The sequence below is a fragment of the Sporothrix schenckii genome (assembly GCF_000961545.1).
Source record: "Sporothrix schenckii 1099-18 chromosome Unknown Cont41, whole genome shotgun sequence".
Classification (NCBI taxonomy): Eukaryota; Fungi; Ascomycota; class Sordariomycetes; order Ophiostomatales; family Ophiostomataceae; genus Sporothrix; species Sporothrix schenckii.
This window is the reverse complement of record NW_015971142.1, coordinates 4,029,831-4,049,651: the sequence shown is the minus strand read 5'-3', so window position 1 is coordinate 4,049,651 and position 19,821 is coordinate 4,029,831. Positions and strand designations below refer to the sequence as shown.

General features: G+C 61.1%; 8 protein-coding genes across 8 annotated transcripts; 4 read left to right on the top strand and 4 right to left on the bottom strand.

Annotated features, from left to right (window-relative positions):
• Nucleotides 1–72: 72 nt before the first annotated feature.
• Nucleotides 73–521, bottom strand: SPSK_08081 (uncharacterized protein; the record flags this gene model as incomplete). Its single annotated transcript, XM_016734726.1, has 2 exons — nucleotides 73–369; nucleotides 459–521. 2 exons carry the CDS (start codon nucleotides 519–521, stop codon nucleotides 73–75), a joined length of 360 nt encoding a protein of 119 aa, XP_016591611.1.
• Nucleotides 522–767: 246 nt separating this feature from the next.
• Nucleotides 768–2,242, bottom strand: SPSK_07483 (arsenite transporter, ACR3 family; the record flags this gene model as incomplete). The annotated part of the gene is made up of 4 exons (XM_016734145.1): nucleotides 768–1,424; nucleotides 1,506–1,592; nucleotides 1,724–1,866; nucleotides 1,972–2,242. The coding sequence occupies 4 exons, from the start codon at nucleotides 2,240–2,242 to the stop codon at nucleotides 768–770; spliced, it is 1,158 nt and encodes a 385-aa protein (XP_016591610.1).
• Nucleotides 2,243–3,551: 1,309 nt separating this feature from the next.
• On the bottom strand, nucleotides 3,552–4,242 carry SPSK_07963 (carbonic anhydrase; the record flags this gene model as incomplete). The annotated part of the gene is made up of 3 exons (XM_016734615.1): nucleotides 3,552–3,696; nucleotides 3,758–4,114; nucleotides 4,208–4,242. The coding sequence occupies 3 exons, from the start codon at nucleotides 4,240–4,242 to the stop codon at nucleotides 3,552–3,554; spliced, it is 537 nt and encodes a 178-aa protein (XP_016591609.1).
• Nucleotides 4,243–5,226: 984 nt separating this feature from the next.
• SPSK_07254 (uncharacterized protein) lies at nucleotides 5,227–7,133 on the top strand (the record flags this gene model as incomplete). The annotated part of the gene is made up of 2 exons (XM_016733918.1): nucleotides 5,227–6,054; nucleotides 6,144–7,133. The coding sequence occupies 2 exons, from the start codon at nucleotides 5,227–5,229 to the stop codon at nucleotides 7,131–7,133; spliced, it is 1,818 nt and encodes a 605-aa protein (XP_016591608.1).
• Nucleotides 7,134–8,348: 1,215 nt separating this feature from the next.
• SPSK_07648 (uncharacterized protein) lies at nucleotides 8,349–9,537 on the top strand (the record flags this gene model as incomplete). The annotated part of the gene is made up of 2 exons (XM_016734307.1): nucleotides 8,349–8,397; nucleotides 8,477–9,537. The coding sequence occupies 2 exons, from the start codon at nucleotides 8,349–8,351 to the stop codon at nucleotides 9,535–9,537; spliced, it is 1,110 nt and encodes a 369-aa protein (XP_016591607.1).
• A 769-nt stretch (nucleotides 9,538–10,306) lies between these two features.
• SPSK_06972 (carbohydrate esterase family 9 protein) lies at nucleotides 10,307–13,369 on the top strand (the record flags this gene model as incomplete). The annotated part of the gene is made up of 1 exon (XM_016733642.1): nucleotides 10,307–13,369. The coding sequence occupies one exon, from the start codon at nucleotides 10,307–10,309 to the stop codon at nucleotides 13,367–13,369; it is 3,063 nt and encodes a 1,020-aa protein (XP_016591606.1).
• A 460-nt stretch (nucleotides 13,370–13,829) lies between these two features.
• Nucleotides 13,830–14,836, top strand: SPSK_07758 (C2H2 finger domain protein; the record flags this gene model as incomplete). The annotated part of the gene is made up of 2 exons (XM_016734414.1): nucleotides 13,830–13,995; nucleotides 14,064–14,836. The coding sequence occupies 2 exons, from the start codon at nucleotides 13,830–13,832 to the stop codon at nucleotides 14,834–14,836; spliced, it is 939 nt and encodes a 312-aa protein (XP_016591605.1).
• A 393-nt stretch (nucleotides 14,837–15,229) lies between these two features.
• SPSK_06890 (kinesin family member 18/19) lies at nucleotides 15,230–19,345 on the bottom strand (the record flags this gene model as incomplete). The annotated part of the gene is made up of 3 exons (XM_016733562.1): nucleotides 15,230–19,133; nucleotides 19,195–19,234; nucleotides 19,303–19,345. 3 exons carry the CDS (start codon nucleotides 19,343–19,345, stop codon nucleotides 15,230–15,232), a joined length of 3,987 nt encoding a protein of 1,328 aa, XP_016591604.1.
• Nucleotides 19,346–19,821: the final 476 nt, after the last annotated feature.

The following is a 19,821-nucleotide window of genomic DNA, read 5'->3' as shown; positions in this document are numbered from 1 at the left end:
AGTGAAGAGAACCGGCGTCTACGGTCCCTCCTTGCCCGGTACGGAGTCTCGGGTGATGAGATCGAACAACACCTACGCCACGACGGCGAGGACCGTGATGATCAACACGGCCAAGTCCAGAGCGCAGATCTGCACCGTAGCTCCTATAACGTCTCTAGCCGGCCTTCTCCGACGAACAAGGACCAGCAGCACGCATGGCGGCGTGCGTCTCCGCACGCCTCTCCAGAATCGCCGCGCTCGCCGGCACACACCGGTGCCGTGTCGCCCACATCGACACAGGACAGCCCAAGATCGGCAGCCATACGCAGCGACCGCAGCGTCGGTCTTCTCGGCCAGCACGAATGGGACGCAATGGACTTTGACAAGGGTCTGTCTTTCGGCTATGAAAATGACGGACCTGCGACCGAGTCTGGCTGCGAATCAGAGCTGCATCTGCAGACGGATGTGCATCTCCATACGGCAAATGTGTCTCGCACGGCAGCCTCGAGCATGGAGACGCCATGCGAGCTTGCAGCGGCCATCGTCGCCGATGTGCAGGGTCATGGCGACCAAACTCTAGTGTACCCTGCCTTGGGTTGCTCTGTAACAAACAGATGCTTGGTGAAGAATGTCAAGATCCTTGACTTAATCGACAAGAATATCTGAATTTTGGATTCCGAGAGGATGGTTCCGTTGCCGGCAATGGTGTGCGTCATTATGAGCAAGGTGCTGTATGTGACGATGCGATTGTGGTGACATAATTGTATCGTGAACTTGACAAAGTTATCTCAATTTTTCCAGTTCCACCTGTTTCCAACCCATCGAACCAAGTACACCAGGCCCAGCAGCACAGGCACCTCGATCAGTGGGCCCACCGTGGCCGCGAGTGCCTGGTCGCTGTCTGGGCCAAACGTCGCCACGGTGACCGCAATGGCCAGCTCGAAATTGTTGCTCGCGGCCGTGAAACTCTGCGTTGCCGCCAGGGCATAACCGAAGCCAAGGCGATACGTGGCCCACAAGGTCAGGGAAAAGACCAGACCAAAGTACACGACCAGCGGCGCGGCCACGCGCACCACGCTGACGATCTGGTGCACGACAGCGTGGCCCTGCGACGCGAACAGGACGAGGATCGTGTACAGCAGCCCGATCAGCGACCATGGCGAAGCAAACGGGAAAAAACGCCGTTCAAACCAGTCCGGGCCGGCGATTGTGCGGAGGGCAAAGCGTGTCACAATGGCTGCGCCCAGAGGGATGCCAAGGAAGACGGCGACGCTGACGGCCACGACCGAATAGGAGACACTCTGCACGCTGCTGTCGTGGCTGATGACTCGGAGCAAGAAAATCGTCATCGGAGCGAAGAGGACCATCTGCAGGATCGAGTTGATGGCGACAAGAATGGCGCAGTATTCGCTGTCGCCCCCTGCCAGGCCTGTCCAGATAAGCACCTTTGTGGCAAAGAAGACTATTTAGTAAAATACGAGATTGGCTTTGTCGAACGTCGATTCACGACGCAGGGAGATACTCACCATGGCGATGCACCTTCCGAGACCGACCAGTATCAAACCTGTACGCAAATCACTCTTATCGGGGAGGAAAGCCCATGCTAGAGCAAGCTTGAATCCAGACGAGAAATATTAGCCGTGGGTTCACTAGGTGTTTGAAGAGAAGGGGAAAAAAAAAGAAAAGAAAAGAAGGAAAGAAAACAAAAAGTGGGCAAAAGGCAGAAGGGTTTCGACAAGCATACCATTAAAAAAGGTGCCACGATCCAGTTTACAAAGACACTGAAAGCAATCTGCTTGCACACGCCCCGCTGCGAAAAGATGTCGTGCAAGGACTCATAGCGAACTTTGCAGAGGATGGGGTACATCATAATAAGGAGACCGATTGCTATTACATTGTATTCCATTAGTTCTAAGCATACACAAAGAGAGCATCAAGAAGACGCATGAAATCGGACAGAATTGATGCATAGGAAACGGGATCGAGACGCACCTATTGGAATCGACACTCCCACGAATTTGCCCTTTTGCAGAGCCGGCCCCGTCTGAGGGACGAAGTTGCCCAAGAGCATGCCGAGAATCATGGCGAGCAGGATCCAGACGGCTAGAAATCGGTCGAGCCATCCGAGAGACTGGAAGGCCGAAACCTTTTCCGAGCCGGCCTTCTTCTCTCTCGGGCGATGCTGGCTCTCGGGGTCGTGTTGGGCGACCACATCACTGTCGACGTGGAGACTGGACGCTGGTGTAACCGGTGCTGCCGCCATCTGTTGTACAGATTTGATTGTATCACAACCTGCACGGAGACATTGGACGAATGCATTTCTAGGACTTGAGAAAGTCGACCGTACGAGAACGACCTTCCTTTTATGATACAAATAGCCAGTTTGGCGGGCCTCCTTGGAAGGGCCTAGAAACGAAAAGAGTCACTGGGCGGAAAAACAGGAGGCAAACAAACTTCGTGGCAAGCAAAACCCAAGACACAGACATTGCACAAGTCGAGGTGGTAGTGTTAATGGGTTAGCGTTTTCTGTAGCCAATGAAGAGTAAGGAGTGACCAGCAGCGGCTGTTGGTGACAAAAGTAGAGGCACCCTATCCATAGGACACAGTATTTACTTGTAGAATTTATGTGCCGTTTTCACGGGCATTGCACAACAGCAGTAACTGGACCTGGGCATCTACTTTGCTGCCGACTGCCATGACCAACAGCCCACCTCATGCTTTTCGTCCATGAAGGAGAACCCATTTAGATATCTGTTAGTCAGCGCAGGTGCCTGCACGGGACAATGGCATCAGCCACACAGCCAAGTTTAGCATGGTACGTTGCGTACCCGCCACCGAAGACAGTGGTCCGGTCCATTTCTCGCGAAGAGGTCCTGAGCCTGTTCAATAACCCTAAATAAAGAGTGGCCTGGATTTTGTCCTTGTTGATCTGCGGCAGAACGACCACGAGGTGCGTTGATGTCGGATTTTGTACATTGTGAGCGATGCGGACGAATCAGATGCAAGGCGGAACGATTCGTGGCTCCATCAACCTTCCGGCCCGGAGCTTGTGGCCTACCATATCAACCTTGTACGAGTTGTTCAAGGAAATCATACGAGGGCCGAATACACTACGACGTTTGTTTTAGGCGTGGAGGACACGAAGTTCGAATTCATGTTGAATCACGTGACTATCACTAGCGATGGCGTCCGGACTTGATCGGCGCTAAGCCACTTACACGCGAATCGAAGGCATATTGGTTTTTTTATGTCGTGATGTTTTTTGAAACGCTCCTTATAATCGCACTCAACACCCTCTTCTCTCACGTACGGCCACAGATACTGGGGAATACGGGATCCCGTCTGCTCTCCCCTCGTCAAACCAGTAATCGGCGGATTAGTAGTTGGGTCGGTGACGACCAGCGAATACCCGCTGCTGTACGTTTTTTTTTTCGTTTTATTTGTGCTTTCTATACACTGGCATATTTGCGTCGTGGGATGTTGTGTCCTTTCGTGAAAGCCATTCCGAGTTGAAGAACCGAGCGGTGATCGTCTGTATCCTCCTGCATCCTCCTGGACCCTCCTGCACGCTCTTAAAACGCCGTCTTCGGCTCGACCTTGGTCACGGCGCCCGTCTTGATGTCAAAGACAAAGCCCTGCGTTCCCTTTTTGAGCTCGTCGCGAATGAACGGCGTCGTGCGCACCCACTCGAGGTCGCCCTTGACGCTTTCCTCAATGCTGGGGGAGAATTAGTAATGCCTTCCTGTTGATAGCAATGACGTGGGAGGGTATCACCCACTCTGTGACGGCCCAAATGTCCAGCTTGTCCACCTCGGGCCAGCTGGCTGGGTCGGCCGTCTTCTTCACGTGCGCCCGCACCTGGTCGTCCGTGGTGTGCGTCGTGCCGCAGTCCGTGTGGTGCACGATGCAAATCTCGTCGAGGCCAAACAACGAGTCGAGCGTGACAATGTCACGCAGGGCCGTGCGGACGTTGCCGCCGGCATTGCGGTGCACGAGGGCCTCGCCTGCATGCAGGTTGAAGAACGCCTCGGGGATGCAGCGGGGGTCGAGGCAGCTCACGATAATAGTTCGGGGGCCGGGCGAGCCGGCCGCCTTGAGGTCTTCAATGAACGGCAGTGGCTTGTGCTCGACGGCCCTGGAGGGGGAAGGGAGGGGATGGTTAGCACGACGGTAAAGTGGGAGGGGAATGGCCCAAGCCAGGCAGGACTCGTCTCATGCTAGGACGTACTTGTTTCTGTCGAGAAAGTCTGCGATATGAGGCATAGTCGCGGTGGCGGTGGTGATAGTGGAGAAAGGTAAATGGTGGGAGGTGAAAATATGAGGTTCTATGGTTCAAACTGTCAAGGAGACTGAAATTGCATGAAGATGAGAAGAGGTATTGAAGTGAAGATGTTACTGACTGACACGACAGGACTCTTTTATACGTGGAACTGTCGTCTCCTTTCGTACGCTTTTTGTTCGCAGGCGGCAGCCATCTCGGAGCAACTTGTCTTTTTTACAAACGCATATACAGTCAACAATTCGACAACATTCTTCAGCTTCAGGCTGTTTGCCTCGCCGAAATCATGAAGTTGACGCTGCCTCGCAACGGCTCGATTAGTTATTCGACATAGTCTACCTGCTATGACAGCTGGTATATTACGTACTTGGAGCAGTCTGTCTTTGTCCGAGACCAATGCCCCAATCGGGACATAGCTTCAATGCAGCCGCGGCAGTTGGACGTCTGCCACGCTATTCCCTTTTCAGGCAATGGTACCCCGGCCTTTGGTCGCCGGCTTCTGGTGTTTGCTTTTGTCAGATGAACACGCGCTACCCTTCGGTGACTAATACCCTTTGACGGCAACCGATGCAACACACGCAGATAATGCCACCTTCGAGTCCTATACGGCATGCTTTGTCAAGCCTCTGCCTCGTACACGACGCCGCTTTTTAGACGGGCGCCGGGATAACTAGGTAGCTTGCTGACTTGCAGAATGCGACCCTGAAAGCGAAGCTGTCCACTTCGCAGTTCCGCCTCTTGCACTTGACCTGAACCATCTCCGCATCCAGACGCCCCGACGGAGGCCGGCGTTATATATCGAGTAGATCGCCGTCCACCTGCCCAGAAGGGCTGCTGGTCAACGTCCTTTCTTACCAAAAGGGGTTGCTGGTAGGACCGCCTGCAACCACCGATTACCTCATCCTTGTGGTACTTGCTTTGATCGTTTCTTTTCTTTTTTCTTGTTTTTGTCCGTCGGTCCGCGCAAGATGGCCTTTCAGTTTGTCAACTACGAGGGCCCCTCGCTCCCCGAAGACAAGGGCGTGCGTACGATGATCCGCCGCCAGGCCATGCACGACGTGGCCATCGACCGACGCACGCGCGGTAACTATGGCAAGGCGAACCAGCGGCAGGTGCCCTTTTTTGTTGACGAGGGACGGGCGTCTCCGTCGGGGAAACAAGACATTGAGGAAATCACACCCACACACAAGCCCAAGCCAACACCAAATGCCACTGCAACGGCCAAGCGGCCTCCACGACCGCGACCATTTGCGCAGTGTGGACAGTCAGGACAGCCAGGACAACGTAGTATGACCTTTCCGACGTTTTGTTACTCCGCCGACTCGTCCACGTCCACAACATCCTATGGCCTCCCCACGTCCATCTCGTTCCCCGACAGTGCCGCGACCGAAAAGTTTACGCTCCTCTTGAATCTCGTGCCGCTCACCGGCCTGCGCCTCGGCATTGGCAAGTTGTCGTCCTTCCAGCTCGATCTGGCCCGCGCCGGACCGACTCGCCGTGCGCAGTTGTCGCCCGCCTGCCCCCCCCTCAACCTCGGCAACCCCAAACTCGCCCACTACATTACCAGCCACCACGGCCACGTCCCCGCCCTGCGCTATGCCACCGACGCCGTGCTGGCCCAGCTGCGGCTAGTCGCGCTACGGGCCCATGGCACGCCGAGCACGGCGCTGGCCCGGGATGCCACGCTGGTCTTCTACCAAAAGGCACTGCGGGCCGTGCAGCTCGCGCTGGCGGACGAGCGGCAGCGTCTGACAGAGGAGACCCTGTGCGCGACGCAGTTGTTGGCTGTTTTCGAGGTACGTCCCACATGCTGCTGTGTCTGCCTTCACATCTCTCTTGTTTTTCGAGAGTAACCACTGACATCGCCGCTACGTGGTAACTGCAGCTCCTCGACGAAAACGTCCCGTCCTGGATGCACCATGCCGGTGGCGCTGCCCAGCTCATCCGTCTCCGCGGCGTCCACCGCTTTCGTGCCTCCGAGCCCGGCACCGCGCTGTTCATGGCGCACATAGGCACGGTTGTCATGGACGCCTTCTTGGGCAACAAGGCCTGCTTTCTCGCCGAGGACGCCTGGATGGCCTTGCTGCGATCCGCCATCCTCGACGACCCGGCCCTGGCGCCCGTCCAGGACCTGTCGCTGGCCATGTGGAGCCACATTGTCACAGGGCCGGCCAAGTTCAAAACGGTCACCGACTTGGTCATGGCGGCGCCCGCACCACGCGCGCCCGACCCGCGCGCGCGGGACGCCATCATTGCCCACCTCCTTGCGGACCGCGCCAGCCTCGTCGGGTGGATGGACCGCGCCATGCGCCATCCGGCCATATGCGAGGACGATTTCGAGGCCGACGACGTCTACGGCATCGTGTTTCCGCGATTGACGACGGGGACAAGGGGCAGCACAGGAGGGCGAAGAAACGCAGATGACAAGGATGCGCACTGCCGCCTGGACCGCGTCACGCAGCTTTCGCTCTGGGGCACCAACATCGTGTGCCGCATCCTCAAGTCGCGCCTGCTGGTCGCCATGGCCCCCGCGCGCTTCCGGGCCCTCGAGGCTGAGTGCCAGTACCTGGCCGCCCGTGTGATGCAGCTCGACGCAGGGGCTGCGGCCGCCGCCGCCAACAAGAGCACCGGCGTGGGCTCGGGCCTCGGGGATGTGCTCAAAACATCGTTTGTCTCGCAAAACACGTGGATCGTCCGCGGCGTCCTGGAGACCAAGGACATTTGGAGTCAAGACAGTGACGTCAGTGGTGATGGCAATGGTGATTGCGCCGAGGACAAAATGATTGAAAAGTGGAAGTTTGAAGCCTGGTGTCGGGCCATCGGCCGCACGTTGCCCCGTACGCCAATAGATACGATTGCATCCCTTTCATGCTAGCAATGACATCGGTGGCGATGCTCGCAATGTCGGTGGAGACAGCCCAGAGCATCCCAAAAGCTTAACACCGTTAAGTGCGCCACGGCAAGGTCGAGCGGCGTTTGGCGTTGCCGGTGGAGACCAAGAGGCGCTTTCAACTCGGTAGTCAAAAATAAAACCGATGGAAAACGTATATGGCCCACCGCTTCAGTGCCATGAAATTCCACGAGAGTTCGAACGAGAAGGAAAGATGGGGCAGGCGAGGCTAAGAAGCAGAAAAGGATGAAAACTGGAGAACAGGATCGCGAAACAGATGCACTCCGCAAAATGATCTAGGTCTTGACTCACTTGCCGGATCCCAAACCGTCCCCTGCAAATCTCTCGGCCGACTGGTTGTTTTGGACGGTTCAATCATTGGGTCCCGTCATGACATCTGTGTGTCTGGCAAGAAAAGGTACGGAGATTTTGATGGGCCACAAGGTCGGTTTATGCGCCGCTTGCACCTTCTTTATCGGGCCGACCACAACTCGAGGGAGTCGCGCCGTTCCGTTGTTGACAGCGACAGCCAATGAAGACGGCGCGACGTACACAATGAGCAAGAAGCAGAAACTACGACCATATCTGTCAAGTGATGTTCGTCCCAAACAACAAAGTGCGTCGTAAAGCCTTATGTCATACGGCGCCTGCGCCCATTTGAATCGGTACTTCCGCAGTGGATCTTAACAGCAGACCCCCACTTCACATCGAGTGACGTCGAGGGAACGGAAAAAAAAAAAAAAAAGAAGTGGTGACAAAAATTCGTTCAGCATATATACAGCCAGAAGAAATTCTCGCATCGTGCTAGGCTAGCTAAATCGCAGCTGTCGATATACTTCCAAGCTCGACGTGTCCTCTGGTCCCGGTCGTGACACACTCTCGCTGAAACTCTGAATCGGCGCTTGCCAAGCTGCGACTTAGCTCGCCCCGAGCAACAGCTGCCGCTGCCCCCACCTCTACTGCATTCCTCGTCGACACGTATAAGTGCAGTTCGTCTCCCAATCTTCGAAGCTCGAAAGACACGACACATCCAGCCAACACCGGACTGCAACAACGACAGGCCGACAATTCTCAACCCGTTCATCCCGTACGAGCTCTACAATCTGCTGCCTCGATTGAACTCTTCCTGTCTCGATTGAGCCCCTCCAAATTCCTCCATCCAGCTCCACGTACCACTGTCCCCAACCACCCCCGCCAACCATGTCCATTGGAATCGCCCTGCTTGGTGCGGGCATCTTTGCCCAAGCGCGTGAGTAGCGACACAGGCCGACTTACGCTCCCCGCTCCGTCTGCCGTTCCAGCTAACATCTCCATTTCCCAACTCCCAGAGCACCTCCCTGCCATCAAGGCCTCCGACCTCCTTGCCCTCAAGGCCGTCTACTCCCGTTCCCAGGCCTCCGCCGAGGCCTTTGCTAGCAAGGCCGGTGTGCCCGGCCTCGACGTCTACTGGGACGAGCCCGCCGCTGCCGGTCGCGGCCTGGCCGACCTGCTGGCCCGCAGCGACGTCGCCGCCGTGTCGGTGTGCATGCCCATCAACCTGCAGCCGCAGGCCATCCGTGCGGCGCTGGCCGCCGGCAAGCACGTCATCAGCGAGAAGCCCGTGGCCGACACGGTGGCCCATGCCCAGGCGCTGATTGCCGACTACGATGCGCTCCCCCGCAAGCCCATCTGGGCCGTCGCCGAAAACTACCGCTACATGCAGTCCCTCCAGCTGGCCGAGGCCAAGCTGCGCGCGCTGGGTGGCGACCTCGTGTCCTTTAGCCTCGTGTCCAACAAGTTTGTGCGCCCCGACGGCAACTACTTCAACACGGCCTGGCGCAAGAACCCGACACACCCCGGCGGGTTCCTGCTGGACGGCGGCGTCCACTATGTGGCCGCGCTGCGGTCGCTGCTGCGCGCCGCCCCGGGCGGTAACACCACCAACAACAACAAAATCACCAAGGTGGCCGGCACCATGGCCCAGCTGCTCGAGATCCTGCCGCCCGCCGACACCCTGCGCGCCATTGCCTTTACCCGGGGCGGCGCCAGCGGCGTCGTGACTATGTCCTTTGGCACCGAGTTCGGCCCGCCGCTCGACATTGCCGTCACCACCACCGAGGGCATGGTGACGTGGCGCATGAAGAGTGTGACCGTCACCACGCGCAACGCCGCCGACCCGTTCAAGCCGCACGAGACCGTGCTGGACTGCAGCGAGACGAACCCGTCGTTCCCCGCCGACGAGGCCACCGGCGTCAAGGCCGAGTTTGCGGCGTTTGCGGCGACCATTGCCGCCGGGCAGAACACGGTCGACGCGCGGCAGTCGCCGGCCGAGGCGCTGGAGGATTTGCGGCTGCTGGAGGCCATGTTCGAGACGGGCGCCGCGGGCGGCGAGCCCAAGACGATTGCATAGGCAGAGGGGGCGCGCACCGTGAATTAAAAAAGAGCAACTGCCTGGGTATTTCAAGTCCTGTTGGGTATACGAATTATTTTAGAAAAACACTGAATAGACATACCGTTCAACACTAGGATCGGCATATGACCCAATACATCACATACATTGCGATATGCTGCCAGGCACAAATGTGCCGAATTCCGACCAACGCTTCTACTGACGACGACGTAAAGATACCCTACTCGGTCATTCATTAACGAGCAAGCTTCACCAACATCTGCCGTCATCAAGGTGCTGTCCCGTGTCTGCCGTCACGCAGGTCGCACCTTCCCAGCACGCCATGACCCCTCACATGGCACACTTTCCTATCGCGCCCGCTCAGGGTTCTTGCGTACCTGCTTCCTTCCTGTTAGTGGTTGGGTGGGGTTCCTTCCCGGCCATTAGCGGGCGTAGCGCATTGGCTCCTGCACCCATGTCGCCCAAGCTCCCACCAACTTCCCTATCTTCGAACGCACCTGCCCAAAACAACCGCCGCTAACGTCTGGAGCTTGCGTGGGTCATCAACATCAACCTGCTTATCCACTGCCTCCCCCCGGCGGTCGCTCCTTCCCGGCCTACCCTTCTCCGATCTCCCGCCCTTCATAATCTTTAGTCTGCCGCTCTCCTCCCCTCTTTCTCCTTTTCCTTCTTCTCTCCTTCATTCGTATCTCAATTTGGTCCGCTGAGTATCAATACTCCGTGCGTCGTACTTTGTCCATCGTATTGTACATCGTACACGACGGCCAACATGGACACCAAAGACGACGGGTTTCTCCCGCCCTACACGGCTGTCGACCAACCCGGACTGCCGCGCTGGGACTTGGGCGGCAAAGGCAGCAACTACAACATCAATAACAACAACCAGTTTCATGGCTACCGCCGGACAATGCGACGCCGGGCGCGTCGTATCCGTGCGGCTGTCGTCTTGGCTATCGTCGTCCTGGTTGGCTACACGCATTGGCGCCACACCAGCCGTGCGCCGCCACTGGCTACGGGCGCGAACGGCTCGCTGCTGTCCATTGCCAAGCTCGAGGCCGACCTGGCCACGTGCGCCACCCTCAAGAGCCAGCCCCAGAGCGCACAAGGTGCCGGCCGCGAACGCAATGCGCGCTATGTCGACGGCAAGCCCGCGACGCTGATCCGCAACGCCACCGTGTGGACCGGCGAGCCCGACCCGGCGCTGCTGCTGTCGCTGTCCGACGAGGACATCCGTGCCGGCAAGGGCTTTGGCTGGGCCACGGCCGACGTCTACATTGAGAACGGCCTGATCCAGCGCGTCGAGGCGTCCATTGACGTGGCGTCGCTGCGCCCGGCCGCGGGATCCAAACTGGTCACGTGGGACGCCCACGGCCGCCAGCTGACGGCCGGCATCATCGACATGCACTCCCACGCCGGCGTCGGCTCGCTGCCCTCGCTGCGCGGCAACGAGGACTCCAACGAGATGTCCTCGGACATTACGCCGTACGTCCGGTCCAAGGACGGCATCCAGCCGCTCGACCACCAGATCCAGGTCATCAAGTCGGGCGGCGTCACGACGTCGCTGGTGCTGCCCGGGTCGGCCAACAACATTGGCGGCGAGGCGTTTGTGATCAAGCACGCCGTCGGCCGCCACGACGGCCGCGCCGAGCTGAGCATCGCGTCGCTGCTGGCGGCCCCTGACACCCCCGCGCTACGGTACATCAAGATGGCCTGCGGCGAGAACGCCAAGCGCGTGTACGGCAAGGTGGGCGAGCACGGCCCCACGAGCCGGCTGGGCGAGGCGTGGGAATTCCGGCACGCCTTTGAGCAGGCCGCGGCCTACGTGCAGGCCCAAGACGACTGGTGCGCGACGGCCGAGTCGGCCGTGGCCGCCGCCAAGACCAAGACGGGCGCCGGCGCTGGCACCCACTGGGCCCACACGCTGACATCGTACCTCCCCCGCGCGATCGAGTGGGAGACGCTGGCGGGCGTGCTGCGCGGCCAGGTCTACGTCAACACCCACTGCTACACCGTCCCCGACCTCGAGTCCTTTGTCGGCTACACCAACGAGTTCCGCTTCAACGTCCGCGCCTTTCACCACGCCCACCAGACCTTCCTCGTCCCCGAAGTCCTGAAGCGCACCTGGGGCGCCGACAAATACGGCCCGCCCGCCTCGGCCATCTTCGCCGACAACATGTACTACAAGGCCGAGTCGCAGGTAGCCACCGAGTACGCCGGCAAGATCCTGTGGGACCACGGCCTGACGCCCGTCTACGTCAGCGACAACCCGGTCCTCAATGCGCAGCACGTCCTGTTCGAGGCCGCCAAGGGCTACCGCTACGGCCTGCCGTACCACGCCGCCCTGGCGTCCGTGACCACGGCGCCGGCCGAGCGGCTGGGTCTCGGCGACCGCATCGGCAAGATCAAGCCCGGCTTCGATGCCGACATTGCCGTCTGGGACAGCGACCCGCTCAGCGTCGGTGCCGCGCCCGTGCAGGTGTGGATCGACGGCAACGCGCAGTTTGACGACCCTGTGGAGCTCGGCAAGCCCGCGAGCTCACCGATTGTGCCCGACACGAGGCTCGCCCGCATCCCAGACGAGCCCGTCGACGTCGCGGACGATGTCGTCTTTACCGGCGTTTCCCAGGTCTGGATCGACGGTCTCGACGAAGCCGTTGCGGCCGCCCAGGCGGCGCACGCGTCGTTCGCCGTCGCCGTGTCCAAGGGCGAGATTGTGTGCATCGGCGCCTGCGAGGCGCACGTGGCGGCGGCCCAGAACACGAACAAGGCCGCCCTCGTCGCGCTCGAGAACGGCCACCTGACCCACGCCTTCACGGCCGTTGGCGCCCTCCTGGGCCTCAACGAGATTGACGCGGAGAGTGCCACGGACAACGGTGCCGCCGGCGACGTCTTCAGCCGCGCCGTCGACGGCCTCGCGCTGGGCGGCACCAAGCTGCGCGTCGCCCACCGCTACGGCGTCACGCGCGCCGTGTCGGCGCCCAAGTTCCGCGGCGGCTTTACGCACTACGGCACCAGCGCGGGGTTCCTGACGGGCGCCGCCCACGCGCTCGACGACGGTGCTGTCTTTGCCGCCGACGCCGCGCTGCACTACACGCTGTCCTTGTCTGCGAAGCACGGCAGCACGCCCACCATCGCGTCGGCCGTCGGCGCGCTGCGCGGCAAACTCTTGAAGGCCGTTGCCGACAACAAGGCGAATGCGTCGGCGACCGACGGCGCCGACGTCGACGTCTACAGCGAGGCGGCGTTCCTGCGCCAGGTCGTCGCCGGCACGCTCCCGCTCGTCGTCACCGTCCACAGCGCCGACGCCATTGCTGCCGTCCTACGCGTCAAGAAGGACGTCGAGGCCGCCGCATCGACCGCGTCGACCGCGTCGACCGCGCCCATCCGCCTCACCGTCCTCGGCGGCGCCGAGTCCCACCTGCTCGCCGACGCCCTCGCCGCCGCCCACGTCGGCGTCGTCCTCGCGCCCCTCCAGTCCTACGCCACCGAGTGGGACCAGCGCCGCGCGCTGACGGGCGCCCCGCTGACGAACGGCACCGCCGTCGACGTTCTGGTGGACGCCGGCGTCGTCGTGGGCATCGGCCTCGAAGAGGACTGGGTCGTGCGCGACCTGGGCCTGCTGGCCGGCATTGCCTACCGCAACGGCGGCGGCCGCCTGTCGGAGCGTGCCGCGCTGGCGCTGGTCTCGACCAACCTTGATTCGCTGCTGGGCCTCGAGAAGAAGGCGGCGGCGACGCCGCATTTTGTCGTGCACGAAGGCAACCCACTGGCCATCAACTCGCGGGTCAAGGCCGTCGGCAATGGTCAAGGCCGTCTTACCGTGTTTGCGTAGACATCGTCGCCATGACGTCTGGATAGTTTCGCATCTCTTGTTATCTTTTTCGTTTCCAGTACCTCGTATATATCACGGTCGTATTTTCTGTCAATGAAACGTTGGAAATATATATAAAAGAAGCCATCGTGAGCGTATGGAAGTATGTCAACAATCACAGTGTAAAATACAGTGTTATAGTGTTAGACACTGTGTGTCTGTGTTCTTATGTCAGCAATTCCACTTTTCGTCTAGCGCCAATCGGCGGCCAGCAGCAAGGCTCGCAAAGTAGGCGTCGCGTTGCTTGATCCAAAAACTTCCAGCAAAAGCTCCCATTACGGACAGCTCCATCACCGGCAACGTAACCACAACCGACGAACACGCGCAGTCGATCGACAATTGGTTACGCCATCTCCTACGACCAGTCACACAACACACGCCCTACTCCCCGTCCTTCCCTCCGTCCCTTTCCACCGCCACAATGGGCAAGAAGCGCCGCAACTACCCCAACCTCGAGGAGCTCCTCGACCGCGCCTGGTGCTACTACTGCGAGCGCGACTTTGAGGACTTGAAGCTGCTCATCTCGCATCAAAAGGCCAAGCACTTCAAGTGCGAGCGCTGCGGCCGGCGACTCAACACGGCGGGTGGTGCGTTTTTGTTTTCCCACGTTCCCACGGGGCGTCTACGTATTGTGATATTCGGCTAACGTAACTAGGCCTCTCGGTGCACATGAACCAGGTGCACAAGGAGACTCTGAGCCAGGTGGAAAACGCCTTGGAAGGCCGCGAGGGCCTTGATGTCGAGATCTTTGGCATGGAGGGCATCCCCGAGGCCGCGCTGCAGCAGCACCAGCAGCAAATCACCGATGATTTTCACAAGAACCGCGCGGACCGGCAGGCGGCCACGGGGAACCCGCCGCCGGGGCAGGGCATGGGAATGGGCATGGGCATGGGTGGTGAGAGCAACGGCGTGCAGGGTGCGCCGCACAAAAAGATCAAGATCGAGACGGCCGAGGAGCTGAAGGCGCGCCTGGCGGCGTACCGTGCGCAGGCGGGCGCGCGGAAAGCGGCCGCCGAGCAGGCCGAAGCGGCGGCGGCGGCGGCGGCGGCGACACAGCCTCAACCACAGGGTGTGCCGCCAGGGAGCGGAGCGCCGCCAGCCTATTCGGGTGGACTGCCGCAGCGGCCGGGTGCAGGCGGCTACGGCGGCGGTGCGACGACCCTGGACGATCTCGTGTCGGGCGCCGCGTCCGGCGGCGGCGCACCACCGCCGTCGGCCGACGAGATTGACCGTGTGATCCGCATGGCCGAGGCGGGCATCCGGCCGGGCGAGGCACCGGCGGCGCCGACCACCGCAGCCGCGCCAGCAGAGAAGGAAAAGGAAAAGCCGAGCAAAAAGGACAAGGCGACGCGGATGGTGTACCAGGACGGCGACTTTAGTCTGGAGGAGAAGATGGCGCAGATGACACGGTATGCGGTGGCCGTGTAGGGAATGAGGAGTGTTTGTAATCTCTATATGTTGTGCCATTTCATCTGTACTCTTACCTTTCGGCGTTCGGGCTGCCATACAATCTACGGGCATCTACATTTCCTTCCACGCCGTTCTTCACATGTGGCTCGTTAACCGTAGAAGCAGAATTCATTGCGGTACCTCTAGCACCTTGAAAGTATGGACAAGAAAGAAAAGAAGAAAAGGAAAAGGAGAACAGAAAACGCCCAAGAGCCAATAAGCCCATGCTTGCTCGTATGAAAACAAAACGCCGCTGATTCTCAACAAAAGACGAACCAAGTATAAAAAATCAGCGCAACAGAAACACAAAGTAACCCACAAAAAAACAATCTCATAATATTACATGGCGCCACGGGCAGCTCTCCCGCCCATTCACCGCCACGCAACGTTGGGCCGCGACGACGTATCCTTTCTGGCCGAGCCCCCAATGCTGCCACTGCTACTGTGGCCATTGGTATGTCCATTGGTGAGGCCGCCCATGGCCGCGGTCCCGATAGTCACGCGGCGCATGCCGCCGGTAGCTGCACCAGCCGTCTTGCCCTCGACCCGACCACGCTCAGGTTCACGTTCGCGCGGCGAGCCAGTGGCGCCGCCCGACGAGCTGTCCAGTCGTAGACTGCCGCCCATGTTCATGCGACGGGCTTGGCCCGGCGTCAAGGCTCGGCTGACGGCGCCGTCCCGGTAGTGGTGGTGGCCACCACCGCCCGTGCCCGACGACGAGTCACTCACCAGCGGCGAGCAGGCAATGGGCGGCGAACGCCGCCGCTCCGCACTGCGACGGCGCTGCCGCGAGATGCCGTTGGTGGAGCTGGCCAGGGTGTGGGGACCCGAGTAGGACGCCGAGGCGCGGTGGTGACCGTGGCGGTGTGCGCCGCCGACACTAAACCGACGCGCACCGCTGCCCCCGCTGCCGAGCAGCACCGACGAGGAAAAGCCGCCGCCGTTGCCGGCACCACCACTGCCGCCCCCCGAACCGGCCGCCGCGGCAGCCGCCTTGGCCTTTTTCGCCGAGTGGATAGCAGAGCGAAGCTTGTTCGTGTCAAAGGTCGACGGCAGGTCGTGCAGCGTCGTCGTGGTCTCGGCGTCCGAGTTGGAGGCGGACAGGGAGAGGCGCGGCGACGGCGAACGGAGACGCGTGGGTGGGTACGACGTGAGCGACGACGACGACGGCGGTTGGTTTTCGTTGTCGCCAGACACGGACGTGATGCCGCCGAGGCCGGCACGGGTCTTGGGGCTGCCGCTGCCGTGCAGACTGCTGAGGCTGGCGATGCGAGTGGCCGACGGCGGTGTGCGCTGCTGGTTGGCGGCCCGAGGCAGTGAAATGTTGCGCAGCGGTGTGGACTTGCGGGCGCCGCCACCAGTACCGTTGAGCGACGCAGACAGCGACGGCGGTGTGGGGTACTCGGCATCCGACGACGAGTTGTAGGCCGCACCTCCGCCCATACCCACACTCAAGGATGCGCGCGACTTGGACAGGAAACCCGCCTGGAAACGATTGGATGTAGCGGCAGGGCCAGCCGACGACGTGGCGGCCATGCCAGCGCCGGGCAGGATGGACGTGTCGGGCGCGTTCAGCGAGCTGTCGTCGTCTTCGTCCGTCTCGACAAGATCGGTGCGGCTCAGGTACGACGGCAGAGCGAGCGGCGGCAGCTCCGGGGACGGGGGCGAGGCGTGCGCAGCGTGCGCGGCCAGCGGGGACGGCGTCTCCTCGTCGGCCTCGGGCACCGTCTCCATGGTCGACCACGCCGATTCAGGGAGCGGCTGCGCGATCGAGTTCGTATCCGCAAAGGCAGGCTTCCCCGCCTCCTGCTCCTCCTCCTCCTGATCCTCAGCGTCTGCAGGTGGCGCGTCGACAATGGCCACAGGGTTCTCGGGCGACGACGCAGCCTTCAACTTCTGCGGCGTCTTCTCAAAGTCGGCCAGCGTGCCCGCCTCGGTCTCGTCGTCGCGCCAGCGCACGCTACGCTTGAACGAGCTCGACGACGCGTTGCTGTCGCGACGAGCCGACCCGGCAATGGAGCCGGCGAGGCCGGCCGACTTCCTCTTGCTGGGCATCGAGACGCTCTTGCGTCCTGCGCCCGATACCACCTTGCGGCGACGTGGCGAGGACCGCGTCGGCGACGTGGCGGCTGCCAGGTGCTGCTGCGCAGCCACGCCGAGGGACGAGCGCACGGGCGCCGGGTGGCTCGCAGCAGCGCCGCCCATCATGGACGACCGTGTGCGGCGCGGTGTTCCGCGCTTGGAGGGAGGGAACGCATCCATGCCGCCGAGCGAGAAGCGGCCTGAAGACGAGGTCGAGGCAGAGAAGGCAGTGCCCGCCGTGCTCGCCGACAGCGACGGGTCAGGCTTGACAATCTGCGAGGTGGCTGCGACGCCGGCGTCCAGCAGCTTGCGCACGAGGCGCTGGCCGTGGGCGACGGCCTGGTCGCGCGGCATGGCCAGCGTGCTGGCCAGTGACGCCATCATGGTAAACTGGGCCGACAGCAGGGTCTGCAGCATGAGCATGTCGGTCTGGCTGCCGGTGGTCTTCTCCTGCTCGAGGACCTCGATATAGGCCTCGCGGGCAAAGTTGGCCTTGAGCAGCTCGGCCTCGCGCGTCAGGACCGCCATGGCCTCGCTGGTGTCGGCGGCGGCCACGCTGTCCACGGCGGCCGCGGCCATCTGGGCCATGCTGTGCTGCAGGGCCGAGTCGAGGGGCCGCTCCCAGTTGCTGCGCTCAATCTTCTGGTGCAGGTGGTGGCGGCTGTGCTCGAGCTCGGCCATGATGCCGCGGGTCGTCTTGCGCATGGCAGCGAGCGCGGGCGGCAGCTCCGCAGGGGCAGGGGCAGGGCCAGGGGCCGCCGCGTCAGCCTCCGCGTCGGCGTCTGCGTCGCCTGGAACGCCAGACGGCTGCTCGCCAAACAGGTCAAAGGCGTCGGCCCAGGCGGCCAGCGTCGCCAGGCGCCGCTCCACGGTGCGCAGCTTCTTCATGTCCGACACCTTCTGCTGGCGCTCGGGCAGCGCGTTCTCGTAGGCGACGCGGATGCGCTGCACGCCCTCGCGGGCCAGCAGGTCGCGCTTGTCGAGCTGCTTGCGTACCTTGAGGCCAAAGGCGTGCTCGGCGTCCTTTTGCTGGGCCTTGAGCTCGTTGATGAGGGCCATCTGCTCGTCAATCTTGACCAGAAAGTCCTTGACGTGGCGGTTGACGTTGAAGACGTTGCGCGTGACCTTGGTCTGGATGTTCTTGGCGCGGTTGGCGTAGCGCAGGGTGTTTTGCGTCTCGTCAAAGTGGGCGCTCGAGGGCGAGACGCAGACAATCATGACGGTCTTGCAGTTGCCGCCGAGCGAGAACTTGAGGAGGCGGGTCAGCTTGCTGTTGCGGTAGGGCACGTGGTTCTTCTTGCGCGGGTCGCAGAGGGCGTTGATGCAGCCGCCGAGGGCCAGCAGCGACTTGTTGATGTTGGCGCCCTCGAGCAGGCGCTCGCCGCGGTTCTTGGTGGCGCTAGCGCGCTCGCTGCCGGCCAGGTCGATGATGCTGAGCGTGGCCATGGTGTGCGGCTCGCTGACGCTGGCGTTGCGGTCGCGCTGGGCGACGTTGATCTGCAGCACGGCGTGCGAGCGCGAGGAGACGGCGTTGGCCTCGGTGGGCGAGACGGTGCGGAACTCGTTGCCCTGGACAATCATGTCCATGACCTCCTGGACGTCGCGCGGGTGGTGGCTGGTGAGGCCGGCGACGGTGACGGCCTGGTTGGTGTCCTCGCGCAGCATCAGGCCCTGCTTGCTGCCGCCTGGGACGAGCAGGTCGCGGATGGTCTCGTTGTAGATCTCGAGGTAGGACAGCGACAGCTCCGTGACCTTGTCGTCGCTGCGCTCGCTGATCTTCTCAAACAGCTCCTGCATCGTCATGAAGATGATGCCGGGCTGCTGGGCCGTGCCCGTGATGGTGTGGGTCTTGCCGCAGCCGGTGGCGCCGTAGGCAAAGACGGTGGCGTTGTAGCCGTCGAGGACGCTGTCGAGCAGGCCCTTGGTGGTGCCCTCGTAGACGTCCATCTGCGAGGCGTTGTCGTCGAAGATGCGGTCAAAGGCAAAAACCTGGTCCTTGACGCGCTTGCCGGTGGCCGGTACGACCGACCGCGAGAATTTCTGCACGGGATTATCTTCGGGCGGGTCGAACACGAGGCAGCGGTCGTCGACGACCTTGATGACGGACCGGAGGCCCTTTTGGTTGAGCTTTGGAGCAGGGGCGGCGGCGAGAGAGCCGTCGCCGAGGAAGAGGGTGCCATCGTCGGTTTTTGCTCTGGGAGGGGAGAGAGTTAGTGAGGCTCATGGGGTTGGGATCGTGTCTTCGATAGACCTACAGTTGGGCTGCTTCCCGGATTGTGAACGGCCGCACGCGGACTGCAGTCGTGAGTGTTAGTAGAGGTCGATGCGACGGAAGAATGATCCGACAGTGAAAAGGGGCTCACCTGCGACCACAATCGAGGACGCGCCCGTGTCGGAGGGCAGCATGGTGGCGGCTGCGGTGGCGGTCGTTGTTTACTTGATGTTCGAAGAGTTGATGTTCGAAGAGTCGTCAATGGTCAGTGGATACAAGTTGTTGATGCTGGCCGTCGTGATGGCCGTCGTCGTCGATGCTGCCGTCAGAGTCGAAATCAGAGTCGAAGTTGAAGTCGAAGTCAAAAGAGGTCGATGGGCGAAAAAATGGGTGCAAGAATGAAGAAAACAGAATAGGAAAAAAGAACGAACGATCCAAGGACACAACAACACAGAGTAAGACAAGCCGCAATGACGTGGTGGCGGTCGACGGTCGATGTGTGCGTGGGCATCCGAGTGGTCGTAACGGTGTCGACGTCTGGAAAGGGCCTCTGAAGGCTTGCCCACTTTGTCGTGTGGACCCCAAAAGCGAGGGTATGCAGCTATCCAATGCAAGCTTTGCTCCTTCTGTTTTCTGTTTGTTTAGTTTCGTCAGTTTCCGCTGTGTTGGC